At 44.3% G+C, this 18,021-nt stretch overlaps 1 protein-coding gene across 1 annotated transcript; it reads right to left on the reverse strand.

Annotated features, from left to right (window-relative positions):
- Window positions 1-9,336: 9,336 nt before the first annotated feature.
- LOC308333072 (protein NLRC3-like) lies at window positions 9,337-17,691 on the reverse strand (the record flags this gene model as incomplete). The annotated part of the gene is made up of 8 exons (XM_080789268.1): window positions 9,337-9,365; window positions 11,717-11,892; window positions 12,035-12,205; window positions 12,300-14,037; window positions 15,059-15,187; window positions 15,444-15,488; window positions 17,222-17,464; window positions 17,667-17,691. The coding sequence occupies 8 exons, from the start codon at window positions 17,689-17,691 to the stop codon at window positions 9,337-9,339; spliced, it is 2,556 nt and encodes an 851-aa protein (XP_080645394.1).
- Between the last annotated feature and the right edge of the window lie 330 nt (window positions 17,692-18,021).

The raw sequence follows: 18,021 nt of genomic DNA on the forward strand, positions 1-18,021 counted from the left end.
AACTCTGAACCATTTGGACCCTTGCGGGGTCTGTAACTCTGAACCATTTGGACCCTTACGGGTCTGTAACTCTGAGAGTTACGGTCTTGAAATGTTTAAAGTTTTAGAACCAGTGCTCTCTCTATCTGATAGAAGGCCAGATCCCAACACCCCTCATACCCTCTGCCACTCCGTCACTCGTCACATGGCGGTGTTACGGTGAAATCAGTGACCTGATGAAATGTGTGACCGTCTTGTTAATGTGATTGATGTCTCCGCCATTGTCACATATTTCAGTAGGTCACCAATTTCACTGTGACACTGCCCCTATACCGCAGTGACAGTGTGAGGGAGATTTGGGGGCGTTGTAATCTGTCTCTGCTCGGCCGCACAGGGGATCGTTATTTGACACCGACTGTCACGTGTTTAATTCCAACAATCTCAGGCACACAGCTGCTTTTTTTAAATTGTTTTTAAATTACTTTAATAAAAGGGGTTCCTTTTAAAAGGGAAATATTGCTGGGTTAAATAAGCGCTTTAATAGTTTTTATGATTTTGCCAGTGTGTTTTTTTTTCGTTGTGTTCTTTATATTTCAGTGCCAAGAGAATTATTTTCTGACCCATTTTGGATGTCGTCCCCTCTGCTGAAAATAGCCCATCTACAAGCTCACAACGCAGTAGATCGGCTATTTTCAGCATGATGCAACCAAGTGTAAAATGACTTGTACTGGATCTCTTGTCCACTAGTCCCTGACTAACATTTTAGTCTAGTTTTTATCTGTTGAAGACAATTGTCAAGACATTTAGTCTTGGTTTTAGTCAACCTATACCTTAGTTTCCATTTAGTTTTCGTCAGTGAGAAAAAAAGGTAGTCGACGAACAGTTCTCGTCATAGTTTTAGTCGACTGAATCAACACTGGTTGTAGTCCAGAGGCGCCCACACCTTTCTGACTTCAGCTTCTTTCAAAATGACCACGAAAATAAATAGAAAATAAATCAATCAGTTAAACAATGTACCCGTTTGGAACCGTGGCGTTACATGATTAAGCAATATTACACGAGAGGGTTTGGTTTAACGTGATTATTGAGAGGGTTTGGTTTAACGTGATTATTGAGAGGGTTTGGTTTAACGTGATTATTGAGAGGGTTTGGTTTAACGTGATTATTGAGAGGGTTTGGTTTAACGTGATTATTGAGAGGGTTTGATTTAACGTGATTATTGAGAGGGTTTGGTTTAACGTGATTATTGCCGCGACAGGGATGCGGTCAGGAACGAGACGGAGTCGAGTTTCCGCAAGCATCACTGAAGTGGTATGGGTTCCCGCCCCAAAATGCGCTGCACAAGGTGCCCGTTTTTTTTTCACTTGAGCACCTGCCCCTCTAAATGTCTGTGCACGCCACTGGTGATGTAAATCTGCACAGATATAATAATGCCAAAGAACACATTTCTCCTCCGTCGTCTTGTGTCGAGTGTCGGAAATAACTCCCCCGCTCATTTTCCCCCCCGTGGACTTTTCCAAAAAAGTATTTATTTAAAGACGTTTTACGCCGCGGAAACAAAAGACAAACTCTTGTCGTGACAAAACAATAAACACCGATCAAACAATTAGTATAAGAAGAAGAAGAAAGACAGCTATAGGGAACCACACCTTGTTCTTCTAATTATTCGATCGGCCCAAAACATCGCGTTTATTGCCATGATTCGTCACAAGAGTTTGTCTCCGTCCGCGGCGTAAAACGTCTTTAAATAAATACCTTTTGAAAAACGTCCACGAGGAAAATGAACGGGGAATTATTGCCTGGGGCCTCGTCCTTTTGAAAGGGGGCGGGGCTGAAAGGGGGCGGGGCTGAAAAGGGGGCGGGGCTGAAAGGGGGCGGGGCTGCGACGCTCTATCGCTACAGTACATTACAAGTATCCTCGTTGGCGTTTTGTCGTATGAAGTTAGTTCAATGTCAGATGTTTTTGCACTACAGCCAGACTGTGTTTTGTAAAGAAGGGGTTACATATAAACTTCCACTCAAATCTAAACAACGATGTGCCTTCTTTGCAATCGTGCGATCAGCCACGCTGTCTTTTTATTATATGCAATAATAATTCATATTCTACATGAATGTACAAATGTTATGATCACATCTACATGAAAATAAACCACCATTCTGAAGAAAATGTTGCTCCGTTTGTGAATTATTGTAAACCAGGTGTACCAGGTAGCCTGTATAGCTCCCAGAGAGGAGAACTTATCTGGGGTACCAGGTAGCCTGTAGGTAGCAGACAGGAGAACTTATTTGGGACCCCCAGGGACCCTTCAGGGACCCCCAGGGACCCCCGGCCCTAAGAGAAGATTTTCACAGCTCTAGCAGTGATTCTCAAACAGTTAAATTTAACCCATTTAGAGACCTGAGGACGATTCTACAAATGTCTTCTAAATCCTGACAGTTTTCTGAAATACCTGAGTTTCTGTATCAGTGGTGCTCAATATTTCATGTCAAGGACCCCAAACATTATATGTAATTGGCCGCAGACCCCCATTTGAAAATATGTTGTTCTAGGGACCCCTCAGAAGCAAAGATATGAGTTAAATATGAGATATGAGTCAAAAATAGCAGACCTACAAGCTCGTAGCGCGGCACTCGCGCTATGAGCTTGTGGATCTGCTATTTTTCAAAAGGTAAAGTATAACATAATGCTTAAAACACCAAAAGGGGTTAAGGTTGGCGAGGGGTCCGTTAAAACGGCCGGATTAAGGTTGGTGAGGGGTCCGTTAAAACGACCGGATTAAGGTTGGTGAGGGGTCCGTTAAAACGACCGGATTAAGGTTGGTGAGGGGTCCGTTAAAACGACCGGATTAAGGTCGGTGAGGGGTCCGTTAAAACGACCGGATTAAGGTTGGTGAGGGGTCCGTTAAAACGACCGGATTAAGGTCGGTGAGGGGTCCGTTAAAACCATCGGATTAAGGTTGGTGAGGGGTCCGTTAAAACGACTGGATTAAGGTTGGTGAGGGGTCCGTTAAAACGACTGGATTAAGGTTGGTGAGGGGTCCGTTAAAACCAACGGATTAAGGTTGGTGAGGGGTCCGTTAAAACGACTGGATTAAGGTTGGTGAGGGGTCCGTTAAAACCAACGGATTAAGGTTGGTGAGGGGTCCGTTAAAACGACCGTATTAAGGTTGGTGAGGGGTCCATTAAAACGACTGGATTAAAATTGGTGAGTGGTCCGTTAAAACGACCGCATTATTAAAATGTCTTCTAAATCCTGACAGTTTTCTGAAATTCCAAAATTTCTATATCAGTGGTGCTCAATATTTCATGTCAAGGACCCCAAACATTATATGTAATTGGCCGCGGACCCCCATTTGAAAATATGTTGTTCCAGGGACCCCTCAGAAGCAAAGATATGAGTTAAAAACGTTTGCTCTGAAAGAATATATATTCAAAGATTTGTGCTGCATTTACACGATTTTTCAAAAATAGCAGACCTACAAGCTCGTAGCGCGGCACTCGGTGCCGTGCTACGAGCTTGTAGATCTGCTATTTTTCAATAGCTAAAGTATAACAATGCTTAAAACACCAAAAGGGGTTCCCGCCAAAATGGGTTAAGGTTGGTGAGGGGTGCGTTAAAACGACCGGATTAAGGTTGGTGAGGGGTCCGTTAAAACGACCGGATTAAGGTTAATGAGGGGTCCGTTAAAACGATGGGATTAAGGTTGGTGAGGGGTCCGTTAAAACGATCGGATTAAGGTTGGTGAGGGGTCCGTTAAAACGACCGGATAAAGGTTGGTGAGGGGTCCGTTAAAACCACCGGATTAAGGTTGGTGAGGGGTCCGTTAAAACCACCGGATTAAGGTTGGTGAGGGGTCCGGTGCCGTGCTACGAGCTTGTAGATCTGCTATTTTTCAATAGCTAAAGTATAACAATGCTTAAAACACCAAAAGGGGTTCCCGCCAAAATGGGTTAAGGTTGGTGAGGGGTCCGTTAAAACCACCGGATTAAGGTTGGTGAGGGGTCCGTTAAAACCATCGGATTAAGGTTGGTGAGGGGTCCGTTAAAACGACTGGATTAAGGTTGGTGAGGGGTCCGTTAAAACGACTGGATTAAGGTTGGTGAGGGGTCCGTTAAAACCAACGGATTAAGGTTGGTGAGGGGTCCGTTAAAACGACTGGATTAAGGTTGGTGAGGGGTCCGTTAAAACCAACGGATTAAGGTTGGTGAGGGGTCCGTTAAAACGACCGTATTAAGGTTGGTGAGGGGTCCATTAAAACGACTGGATTAAAGTTGGTGAGTGGTCCGTTAAAACGACCGCATTATTAAAATGTCTTCTAAATCCTGACAGTTTTCTGAAATTCCTAAATTTCTATATCAGTGGTGCTCAATATTTCATGTCAAGGACCCCAAACATTATATGTAATTGGCCGCGGACCCCCATTTGAAAATATGTTGTTCCAGGGACCCCTCAGAAGCAAAGATATGAGTTAAAAACGTTTGCTCTGAAAGAATATATATTCAAAGATTTGTGCTGCATTTACACGATTTTTCAAAAATAGCAGACCTACAAGCTCGTAGCGCGGCACTCGGTGCCGTGCTACGAGCTTGTAGATCTGCTATTTTTCAATAGCTAAAGTATAACAATGCTTAAAACACCAAAAGGGGTTCCCGCCAAAATGGGTTAAGGTTGGTGAGGGGTGCGTTAAAACGACCGGATTAAGGTTGGTGAGGGGTCCGTTAAAACGACCGGATTAAGGTTAATGAGGGGTCCGTTAAAACGATGGGATTAAGGTTGGTGAGGGGTCCGTTAAACGATCGGATTAAGGTTGGTGAGGGGTCCGTTAAAACGACCGGATAAAGGTTGGTGAGGGGTCCGTTAAAACCACCGGATTAAGGTTGGTGAGGGGTCCGTTAAAACCACCGGATTAAGGTTGGTGAGGGGTCCGGTGCCGTGCTACGAGCTTGTAGATCTGCTATTTTTCAATAGCTAAAGTATAACAATGCTTAAAACACCAAAAGGGGTTCCCGCCAAAATGGGTTAAGGTTGGTGAGGGGTCCGTTAAAACCACCGGATTAAGGTTGGTGAGGGGTCCGTTAAAACCATCGGATTAAGGTTGGTGAGGGGTCCGTTAAAACCACCGGATTAAGGTTGGTGAAGGGTCCGTTAAAACGACTGGATTAAGGTTGGTGAGGGGTCCGTTAAAACGACTGGATTAAGGTTGGTGAGGGGTCCGTTAAAACGACTGGATTAAGGTTGGTGAGGGGTCCGTTAAAACGACTGGATTAAGGTTGGTGAGGGGTCCGTTAAAACCAACGGATTAAGGTTGGTGAGGGGTCCGTTAAAACGACTGGATTAAGGTTGGTGAGGGGTCCGTTAAAACCAACGGATTAAGGTTGGTGAGGGGTCCGTTAAAACGACCGTATTAAGGTTGGTGAGGGGTCCATTAAAACGACTGGATTAAAGTTGGTGAGTGGTCCGTTAAAACGACCGGATTATTAAAATGTCTTCTAAATCCTGACAGTTTTCTGAAATTCCTAAATTTCTATATCAGTGGTGCTCAATATTTCATGTCAATGTAATTGGCCGCGGACCCCCATTTGAAAATATGTTGTTCTAGGGACCCCTCAGAAGCAAAGATATGAGTTAAAAACGTTCGCTCTGAAAGAATATATATTCAAAGATTTGTGCTGCATTTACACGATTTTTCAAAAATAGCAGACCTACAAGCTCGTAGCGCGGCACTCGGTGCCGTGCTACGAGCTTGTAGATCTGCTATTTTTCAATAGCTAAAGTATAACAATGCTTAAAACACCAAAAGGGGTTCCCGCCAAAATGGGTTAAGGTTGGTGAGGGGTGCGTTAAAACGACCGGATTAAGGTTGGTGAATGTTCCGTTAAAACGACCGGATTAAGGTTAATGAGGGGTCCGTTAAAACGATGGGATTAAGGTTGGTGAGGGGTCCGTTAAAACGATCGGATTAAGGTTGGTGAGGGGTCCGTTAAAACGACCGGATAAAGGTTGGTGAGGGGTCCGTTAAAACCACCGGATTAAGGTTGGTGAGGGGTCCGTTAAAACCACCAGATTAAGGTTGGTGAGGGGTCCGTTAAAACCACCGGATTAAGGTTGGTGAGGGGTCCGTTAAAACCACCGGATTAAGGTTGGTGAGGGGTCCGTTAAAACGACCGGATTAAGGTTGGTGAGGGGTCCGTTAAAACTACCTGATTAAGGTTGGTGAGGGGTCCGTTAAAACGACCGGATTAAGGTTGGTGAGGGGTCCGTTAAAACTACCTGATTAAGGTTGGTGAGGGGTCCGTTAAAACGACTGGATTAAGGTTGGTGAGGGGTCCGTTAAAACCACAGGATTAAGGTTGGTGAGGGGTCCGTTAAAACGACTGGATTAAGGTTGGTGAGGGGTCCGTTAAAACGACTGGATTAAGTTTGGTGAGGGGTCCGTTAAAACCACCGGATTAAGGTTGGTGAGGGGTCCGTTAAAACGACCGGATTAAGGTTGGTGAGGGGTCCGTTAAAACTACCTGATTAAGGTTGGTGAGGGGTCCGTTAAAACCACTGGATTAAGGTTGGTGAGGGGTCCGTTAAAACGACTGGATTAAGGTTGGTGAGGGGTCCATTAAAACGACTGGATTAAGGTTGGTGAGGGGTCCGTTAAAACTACCTGATTAAGGTTGGTGAGGGGTCCGTTAAAACGACTGGATTAAGGTTGGTGAGGGGTCCATTAAAACGACTGGATTAAGGTTGGTGAGGGGTCCGTTAAAACGACTGGATTAAGGTTGGTGAGGGGTCCATTAAAACGACTGGATTAAGGTCGGTGAGGGGTCCGTTAAAACGACTGGATTAAGGTTGGTGAGGGGTCCATTAAAACGACTGGATTAAGGTTGGTGAGGGGTCCGTTAAAACGACTGGATTAAGGTTGGTGAGGGGTCCATTAAAACGACTGGATTAAGGTCGGTGAGGGGTCCGTTAAAACGACTGGATTAAGGTCGGTGAGGGGTCCATTAAAACGACTGGATTAAGGTTGGTGAGGGGTCCGTTAAAACGACTGGATTAAGGTTGGTGAGGGGTCCATTAAAACGACTGGATTAAGGTCGGTGAGGGGTCCGTTAAAACGACTGGATTAAGGTTGGTGAGGGGTCCATTAAAACGACTGGATTAAGGTTGGTGAGGGGTCCGTTAAAACGACTGGATTAAGGTTGGTGAGGGGTCCATTAAAACGACTGGATTAAGGTCAGTGAGGGGTCCGTTAAAACGACTGGATTAAGGTCGGTGAGGGGTCCATTAAAACGACTGGATTAAGGTTGGTGAGGGGTCCATTAAAACGACTGGATTAAGGTTGGTGAGGGGTCCGTTAAAACGACCGGATTAAGGTTGGTGAGGGGTCCATTAAAACGACTGGATTAAGGTTGGTGAGGGGTCCATTAAAACGACTGGATTAAGGTTGGTGAGGGGTCCGTTAAAACGACTGGATTAAGGTCGGTGAGGGGTCCGTTAAAACGACTGGATTAAGGTCGGTGAGGGGTCTGTTAAAACGACTGGATTAACCCATTTAGGCCTGACGTCGACAAAAATGTTCTTCTAAATCCTGACACTTTTCTGAAATTCCTCAGTTTCTATATCAGTGGTACTCAATATTTCATGTCAAGGACCCCAAACATTATTATGTAATTGGCCGCGGACCCCCATTTGAAAATATGTTGTTCTAGGGACCCCTCAGAAGCAAAGATTTGAGTTAAAAACGTTCGCCTTTTCAAAAATAGCAGACCTACAAGCTCATAGCGCGGCACTCGCGCTATGAGCTTGTGGATCTGCTATTTTTCAAAAGGTAAAGTATAACAATGCTTAAAACACCAAAAGGGGTTCCCGGCCAAAATGGATTACGGTTGGTGAGGGGTCCGTTAAAACCACCGGATTAAGGTTGGTGAGGGGTCCATTAACCCATTTTGGGCGGGCACCCCTTTTGGTGTTACCATTATGTTATGCTTTAGCTATTGAAAAATAGCAGATCTACAAGCTCGGCTATGAGCTTGTAGATCTGCTATTTTTGAAAAATCGAAGAACCACTGACATAGAAACACAACTTTTTCAAAAAACTGTCAGGATGTAGAAGACATTTATAGAATCTGATCTCAGGTCAGAATGGGTTAAAACCACCGGATTAAGGTTGGTGAGAGGTCCGTTAAAACGACTGGATTAAGGTTGGTGAGGGGTCCGTTAAAACGACCGGATTAAGGTTGGTGAGGGGTCCGTTAGAACGACCAGATTAAGGTTGGTGAGGGGTCCGTTAAAACCACCGGATTAAGGTTGGTGAGGGGTCCGTTAAAACCACCAGATTAAGGTCGTGAGGGGTCCGTTAAAACCACCAGATTAAGGTCGTGAGGGGTCCGTTAAAACCACCGGATTAAGGTCGGTGAGGGGTCCGTAGCCCTGACGTCGACAAAAAATGTCTTCTAAATCCTGAAAGTTTTCTGAAATTCAGTGGTGCTCAATATTTCATGTCAAGGACCACAAATATTATATGTAATTGGCCGCGGACCCCCATTTGAAAATATGTTGTTCTAGGGACCCCTCAGAAGCAAAGATTTGAGTTAAAAACGTTCGCTCTGAAAGAATATATATTCAAAGATTTGTGCCGCATTTTCACGATTGTTCAAAAATAGCAGACCTACAAGCCTGTAGATCTGCTATTTTTCAACAGCTAAAGTATAACAATGCTTAAAACACCAAAAGGGGTTCCCGCCCAAAATTAAGGTTGGTGAGGGGTCCGTTAAAACTGTAAAAATGAGAATCCATGTGTGTCCATTATCATCTTCAATCAAGTCAGTGGTTCTCAAACTGTTTCATACAAAGGACCCCCACATTTATATTATATTTGGCCACAGACCCCCATCGTGAAGAGAAGATTAAAACATATTTTGCAAAACACTATCAAGCTTTTTCAAAATGTTCATAAATATCCATGGATAAAGAGGTTAAAGTTATTGTGATGCTGTATTAACACATTTAGCTGGGGACCCCCTGGAACCCCCCAAGGACCCCTGGAGGGTCCCCAGACCCCACTTTGAGAACCAATGACCTGATTTGACCTGAAAGGTTTTAGTCTAGTTTTAGTCGACTACATATCATAAGATTTTAGTCGACTAAACTTACAGCTGATTTAGTCGAATGAAATGGGGGTTTTTTTGGCGGGCCTTGATGGTGTCGTAATGGCTGTGCCCTATAGCATGGATGACCTTACAGGCATATGCAAAGGCTCAACCTAAATTTAGATAGCATTCTATGTAGACATAGATGGATGATTGAATAAATAAAACAGAATAGAAACATACTTATCGTTCTCTTCTTTACTCCTGCTCCTGGTATCAGCCTGCAAACTCCACCGTGGTCCACACTGAAGTTGGAGGAGAGACAAAGTCACACCTGAATATTCTCTATGATAATATAAACAATGATTGATAATGACTTTACACCATTAAAGAATAAACAATACAGAACAGCATCACAGTATGATTGAGAACATTGTTCTGATCAAAATGTTGTGTTGGTCTTTGTCAGTGGCGTACACAGACATTTAGAGGGGCAGGTGCTCAAGTGAAAAAAGGGCACCTTGTGCAACGTGTGGAACCGTCCGGTTGCCTTAATCGTATGAGATTTATAGATTTTGGGGCCTAAATAATATATTAGAAGCTTTTTATCAAGAATTGATCAATGTCACCATGGTCCACATACTATACTGTACTGTAGTGTACAGTGTACAACTAACTCAACTGTCTCTCTCACAGCCTCCTGCTGTCAGAGTTGAACTGACTAACTGTCTCTCTCACAGCCTCCTGCTGTCAGAGTTGAACTGACTAACTGTCTCTCTCACAGCCTCCTGCTACCAGAGTTGAACTGACTAACTGTCTCTCTCACAGCCTCCTGCTGTCAGAGTTGAACTGACTAACTGTCTCTCTCACAGCCTCCTGCTGTCAGAGTTGAACTGACTAACTGTCTCTCACACAGCCTCCTGCTGTCAGAGTTGAACTGACTAACTGTCTCTCTCACAGCCTCCTGCTGTCAGAGTTTAACTGACTAACTGTCTCTCTCACAGCCTCCTGCTGTCAGAGTTGAACTGACTAACTGTCTCTCTCACAGCCTCCTGCTGTCAGAGTTGAACTGACTAACTGTCTCTCTCACAGCCTCCTGCTGTCAGAGTTTAACTGACTAACTGTCTCTCACAGCCTCCTGCTGTCAGAGTTGAACTGACTAACTGTCTCTCTCACAGCCTCCTGCTGTCAGAGTTTAACTGACTAACTGTCTCTCTCACAGCCTCCTGCTGTCAGAGTTGAACTGACTAACTGTCTCTCTCACAGCCTCCTGCTGTCAGAGTTGAACTGACTAACTGTCTCTCTCACAGCCTCCTGCTGTCAGAGTTTAACTGACTAACTGTCTCTCTCACAGCCTCCTGCTGTCAGAGTTTAACTGACTAACTGTCTCTCTCACAGCCTCCTGCTGTCAGAGTTGAACTGACTAACTGTCTCTCACAGCCTCCTGCTGTCAGAGTTTAACTGACTAACTGTCTCTCTCACAGCCTCCTGCTACCAGAGTTGAACTGACTAACTGTCTCTCTCACAGCCTCCTGCTGTCAGAGTTGAACTGACTAACTGTCTCTCACACAGCCTCCTGCTGTCAGAGTTGAACTGACTAACTGTCTCTCTCACAGCCTCCTGCTGTCAGAGTTGAACTGACTAACTGTCTCTCACACAGCCTCCTGCTGTCAGAGTTGAACTGACTAACTGTCTCTCTCACAGCCTCCTGCTGTCAGAGTTGAACTGACTAACTGTCTCTCTCACAGCCTCCTGCTGTCAGAGTTGAACTGACTAACTGTCTCTCACACAGCCTCCTGCTGTCAGAGTTTAACTGACTAACTGTCTCTCTCACAGCCTCCTGCTGTCAGAGTTGAACTGACTAACTGTCTCTCTCACAGCCTCCTGCTGTCAGAGTTGAACTGACTAACTGTCTCTCACACAGCCTCCTGCTGTCAGAGTTTAACTGACTAACTGTCTCTCTCACAGCCTCCTGCTACCAGAGTTGAACTGACTAACTGTCTCTCTCACAGCCTCCTGCTGTCAGAGTTGAACTGACTAACTGTCTCTCACACAGCCTCCTGCTGTCAGAGTTGAACTGACTAACTGTCTCTCTCACAGCCTCCTGCTGTCAGAGTTGAACTGACTAACTGTCTCTCACACAGCCTCCTGCTGTCAGAGTTGAACTGACTAACTGTCTCTCTCACAGCCTCCTGCTGTCAGAGTTGAACTGACTAACTGTCTCTCACACAGCCTCCTGCTGTCAGAGTTGAACTGACTAACTGTCTCTCTCACAGCCTCCTGCTGTCAGAGTTGAACTGACTAACTGTCTCTCACACAGCCTCCTGCTGTCAGAGTTGAACTGACTAACTGTCTCTCTCACAGCCTCCTGCTGTCAGAGTTGAACTGACTAACTGTCTCTCTCACAGCCTCCTGCTGCCAGAGTTGAACTGACTAACTGTCTCTCTCACAGCCTCCTGCTTCCAGAGTTGAACTGACTAACTGTCTCTCTCACAGCCTCCTGCTGTCAGAGTTGAACTGACTAACTGTCTCTCTCACAGCCTCCTGCTTCCAGAGTTGAACTGACTAACTTATTTCTATCTGATGTCTGGTGTTTACACGTGGTCTGAGTAGACACTGCATGCACACCCACACACACACACACAGTCTCTCTCACACCTCAGAGTGTCCAGTCTGTAGCTTGGATCCTCCACAGCAGCAGAGAGCATCGCCTCGCCTGATTCTCCTGGATGATTGAAGGTCAAGTTCAACTCTCTCAAATGGGAAGGGTTGGAGCGCAGAGCTGAGGTCAGAGAAGAACAGCCTTTCTCTGTGACCAGACATCCTGACAAACTACACACACACACACACACACACACACACACACACACACACACACACACACACAGTTTCACGATGTTATATTTTGTCCCATTGATTTGAAAAACCTTTGTTTGACTTTAACACAGTTGAACCCAGTTTCAGGCATACTGACTTGAGAGTCTCCAACATGCAGTGTGGGCTCCCCAGTCCCTCCGCCAGAAGGCTGACTCCAGAGTCCAGAATGTCATTATTGCTCAAGTCAAGTTCTCTCAGAGTAGAGCTGGAGCTGAGAGCTGACGATAACTCCTTACAGCATCTCTCCGACAGGTTGCAGCCACTCAGCCTGAAGAAACAATAGTGGTGCATGTATTAGATTTGATGTTAAATAACCTTAATTAAATAATATTTGAAATGTATCCAGTTATCAGTGAACCTACAGAGCTTTCTTGGAGGCTTTGAGCACGGGCAGCAACCCCAGAAGAGCCTCCTCTGAAGCAGAGTATTTCTTCAGGTCAAACACGTCAAGCTCCTTTCCTGAAGACAGCAACACGAAGACCATAGCTGACCACTGAGCAGGAGAGATCTTGTCTGTGGAGAGACGTCCTGACGTCAGGTACCGTTGGATGTCGTCCTCCAGAGAATGATCATTCAGCTCATTCAGACAGTGGAACAGATTGATGCTTCTCTCTGGAGATGGATTCTTTTTGATCTTCTCCTTGATGTATTTGATGGTTTTATGATTGGTCTGGAAGCTTTTCCCTTTTTTTATGAGCTTTTGTACGAACTTCTGATTGGTGTCCAAAGAGAGGCCCATCAGGAAACGCAGGAACAAGTCCAGGTGTCCATTTGGACTCCTTAAGGCCTCGTCTACAGCACTTTGGTAGAGGTGATGAATCTTGGATTTGAAAACCTTTCCAAATAACCTCTTGGAGGTTGACAGTAGGTTGTCACCAGTGTTGATGAAAGTGATGAAGACGTGGATGGCGGCCAGAAACTCCTGAACACTCAGATGGACAAAGGAGAACATCTTGTCCCTGTGCGTTCCGCGAACCTCTCCAAACAGTCCTGAGTACACTGCTGCATCGCTGATATCAATGCCAGACGCTTTCAGGTGTTCTTCCTCAAAGATCAGGATGCCTTTCATCAGCCCTTCAAAAGCCAGGTTCCCCAGAGAGAGAATGACATCATACTGTTTCCTGTCAGGATACTTGGCATTCGTGTGTCTGGACTGCATCTCAATGAAGTAGAAGTACATGGAGCTCGGGGTCTTTGGCAGCACTCCTTTCTCCCTCACAATTTCTTCCATAACGTTAGAAGTGATCCAACAGAAGGCCGGGAGGTGACACATGATGTGGACGCTTCGGGATGTCTCGATGTGAGAGTAGATTTGATTGGCCAGCTGCTCATCAGGGAACCTCTTGAAGAAGTACTCCTTCTTCTGAGGGTCTTTGAACCCTCTCACCTCTGTCACCCTGTCAACAGAAGGGATCTGGCCGGCGGCTGCAGGTCGTGAGGTTATCCAGAATTTGGCTTTTGGAAGCAAGTTCCCCTTGATGAGGTTTGTCAGGAGAACGTGCACTGTTGTTGGCGTCATCGGATCAGTCCACTTCACAGTGTTCGGGAAATCTAGAGCTGGCTTCGATTCATCCAGCCCATCCAAGATGAACAGAATGTTGCACTGTTGGAAGGTGCAGATCTTTATCTTCTTGGTTTCACTAAAGAAGTGATGAAGAAATCCCTCCATGCTGTACTTGTTGTTCTCCTTCATCTCCAAATTCAACTCTCGGAAAGTGAATGGAAACACAAAGTCGACATGCTGGTTGGCTTTGCCTTCTGCCCAGTTCTGAGTGAACTTCTGAACTTGTACTGATTTACCAATGCCGGCCGCTCCCTTCATCATCACTGTTTTGATGGGTTCACTTTGTCCAGGTGAAGGTTCCACTATGTCGTCCATGTTGATTGGTGTTTCCGGTTCAGCTGTTTGGTTGTATGCCAATTCAATCTGCCTGATCTCATGTTCTTTATTGACCTGTCCACTGCCTCCCAATATGTTGTAGACCTCTGTGAACATGTCACTCAGAACTGGGTCTGGTCCATCTTTTGAGATCCAGTGATTCAAACGCTGATTCTTCTCGCTCAGATTAGACTTGAGCTCTTGTTTACACAGAGCAAGAACTAAATGACCAAAGACAAGATGACATCATTAAGTATGTGTTATAGAATGACATCATTATAGATGAAGGTGGGGAAGGTGTATTGCTGTACTTGGAGATACAAAGGTAGAGAACCTGATCTAAGTTTCTTTACTCACTCTTGCTAGCCGAGTCTTGTGATGGAAGTTCATGTCCTGAATAAGGAGAGGAGGATAATGAAGTGAAACGTTATGTTGTCTATTGTCATTATACGTTAGCATGTATTGATGTTCTATTGTTATTATCTAAGTAACAACATTCATGCAATTAGTCTATTGTCATTATCCAAGTAGAATGGCATTTATATAATTGCCACTAGAACTCTACAGTGTACCTTGCTGTGTAGTAGTAGTAGTACAGTAGTGTTTTTACAGTGTACCTTGCTGTGTAGTAGTAGTAGTACAGTAGTGTTTTTACAGTGTACCTTGCTGTGTAGTAGTAGTAGTGCAGTAACAGTAGTACAGTAGTATATTTTACAGTGTACCTTGCTGTGTAGTATTACAGTAGTATATTTTACAGTGTACCTTGCTGGGTAGTAGTACAGTAGTATATTTTACAGTGTACCTTGCTGTGTAGTATTACAGTAGTATATTTTACAGTGTACCTTGCTGTGTAGTATTACAGTAGTATATTTTACAGTGTACCTTGCTGTGTAGTAGTACAGTAGTATATTTTACAGTGTACCTGGCTGTGTAGTAATACAGTAGTATATTTTACAGTGTACCTTGCTGTGTAGTAGTACAGTAGTATATTTTACAGTGTACCTTGCTGTGTAGTAGTACAGTAGTATATTTTACAGTGTACCTGGCTGTGTAGTAGTACAGTAGTATATTTTACAGTGTACCTTGCTGTGTAGTAGTACAGTAGTATATTTTACAGTGTACCTTGCTGTGTAGTAGTACAGTAGTATATTTTACAGTGTACCTGGCTTTGTAGTAATACAGTAGTATATTTTACAGTGTACCTGGCTGTGTAGTAATACAGTAGTATATTTTTCAGTGTACCTGGCTGTGTAGCAGTGGTGACAGTGATGATGACTGAACCACTGATGTTACATCCAGATAAAACAGGAGCAACCACTGCACTTCCACCATGTGCTTCATTAATGGCTCCAGCAGGGGGCACTGGAGAAGCTGCACAATAGAAAGAAACATATTAGTGTTACACTCAGAGAGAGAGAGAGAGAGAGAGAGATATAGATAGCGTGATTATAATATTACATGAGTATTGCACATTTTAAATGCATAACATATTTAAAAACAATTTGTTGCCTGCCAATAATAATATGATGACACCTTAACTCATTTACTGCTGGAGTAAATACAGAAATAATCTGTTACTGTTTAACTAATTTACAAAAGGCTCCGTCCAGATTGTTTCATGACTCACCCTCGTTAGCCTTGTTAGTCGAGTCTTGTGATGGAAGTTCAGCTCCTGCATAAGGAGAGGAGGATGAAGTGTGAGTGGACATGGTAAATGGTAACTGCTGTATTTATATAGCGCCTTTATGATTGTGCATTACATTCATCCATTCACACAGCGATGCTGGAGGAAACCATGCAAGGCACCAACCTGCACATTGGGAGCAAGTAGCCCTTCGCTAAACCCAAAAGCGGTTGTCCAATGCCAATCCAAATCCAATTATCCGTCACTTCATAGCTGTCAGTGTTATTTTTCATGGCTGTGTTGTTGAACACATACACAGCTTAACGTCATGGCTGTGTTGTTGAACACACACACAGCTTAACGTCATGGCTGTGTTGTTGAACACACACACAGAGCTTAACGTCATGGCTGTGTTGTTGAACACACACACAGCTTAACGTCATGGCTGTGTTGTTGAACACACACACAGCTTAACGTCATGGCTGTGTTGTTGAACACACACACAGCTTAACGTCATGGCTGTGTTGTTGAACACACACACAGCTTAACGTCATGGCTGTGTTGTTGAACACACACCCAGCTTAACGTCATGGCTGTGTTGTTGAACACACACACAGCTTAATGTCATGGCTGTGCTGTTGAACACACACCCAGCTTAACGTCATGGCTGTGTTGTTGAACACACACACAGCTTAATGTCATGGCTGTGCTGTTGAACACACACCCAGCTTAACGTCATGGCTGTGTTGTTGAACACACACCCAGCTTAACGTCATGGCTGTGCTGTTGAACACACACCCAGCTTAACGTCATGGCTGTGTTGTTGAACACACACACAGCTTAATGTCATGGCTGTGCTGTTGAACACACACCCAGCTTAACGTCATGGCTGTGTTGTTGAACACACACACAGCTTAACGTCATGGCTGTGTTGTTGAACACACACACAGCTTAATGTCATGGCTGTGCTGTTGAACACACACCCAGCTTAACGTCATGGCTGTGTTGTTGAACACACACCCAGCTTAACGTCATGGCTGTGTTGTTGAACACACACCCAGCTTAACGTCATGGCTGTGTTGTTGAACACACACACACACACACAGCTTAACGTCCGGAAAGTTACATGACTGACCAACCCAGGTGATAATAATAATAATAATAATAATAATAAGACTAATGACCGTACTGATGAAAACTCCCGTCAGACGGTCGTTAAAGTAGATTGTTGGATACTGTTATTTTCCTCGTATTTCTAGTTTCCTAAAATAATATCATACACATTTGTCCAGTGCATAGCCTACTGTAGGCCTGGTAGACTTGATTTAGAAGACATGTGTCCAGTGCATAGCCTACTGTAGGCCTGGTAGACTAGATTTAGAAGGCATGTGTCCAGTGCATAGCCTACTGCAGGCCTGGTAGACTAGATTAAAAAATATTTTGAAGCTCTTGCTGCTGAAAATATAATATTTATATGGAGAAATGCAATCATTTAACATGCATCTCTATGGGGGAGAAGGACAGCTTGACCTGTCTCCTCGCTGCTAACGTGCCTATTGGACAAGGACAGGTTGGGGAGGGACTTAGCGAACAGCTAATTAGGGGTTCAGAGTCTTGCTCAAGGACACTTCGCCACTAACTCTGGGGGAGCCCACAGGGATCGAACTGGCAACCTCACGGTTCCCAAGTGGCCACCCCTGATCCACTGCCACCCCTTAAATGAATGAATGAATGAATGAATAAATGAATGACTGAATGAAAGAAAGAAAGAATGATCTTACCAAGGTCCGCCAGCAGGTGGGGTTGGTGTTCCATGAGGGCATCATAAAATGCTGCCCGGGCGTTGGTTCTTCCTGGAACTACTGTTGATGTGTACAGAGTCCTCATTTTTTCCATGGTTGTCTTCTCGGCATTAATCTCGCTGTAGATCTCAGGGTGGACCCTGTCTCCTAGACTGTCTACTACAGCCATGACTGCAGACACCCTTTGGGTCAACTGTGCCCTGTGCTGCATCACAAACTGTGCTGTTTGCAAGAGAGAAAAAGAGTGGATGAAATTAGAGAATCCTATGAATGAAAAACAAAGCTCTCTGCATCTCCATATGCCCCACATACAAAGTAATGTAACATCTTGTACAACCCTACTGTACAGCCCTGGTAAACAGAACGTAGCACCAGGTACCAACCTACTCACCGGTCACCTCGGACACTGAAATAAAACACTCACCTTTTCTGGATTTTTCTGCATCCATTGCTTCTGAAGTCAAGTCGTCATCAGCATCCTGTTGGATACAGTCATGTTATTTCAATCATAACAATACAGAGTGATGATCGTAAGATGGTAATAAATATCTATATCAGTCAATGTGGAAACAATTAGTAGGATAATATATATTTCCATTCCGTCTAACTCTACTACATATATGGTCTAACTCTACTACAAAGCACGGGGAGAACATCACATCTAATTCATTGTGTTGCCATAAAGACTAATCCCACCGAGACAAACGTTTAATAAGAATTGGGATAAATTAATGATTGATTGAATAATTAATGAACAGATTATTACAGTATACATTTCA

Source organism: Protomyctophum bolini, assembly GCF_963924005.1.
Source record: "Protomyctophum bolini genome assembly, chromosome: 18".
NCBI lineage: Eukaryota > Metazoa > Chordata > Actinopteri > Myctophiformes > Myctophidae > Protomyctophum > Protomyctophum bolini.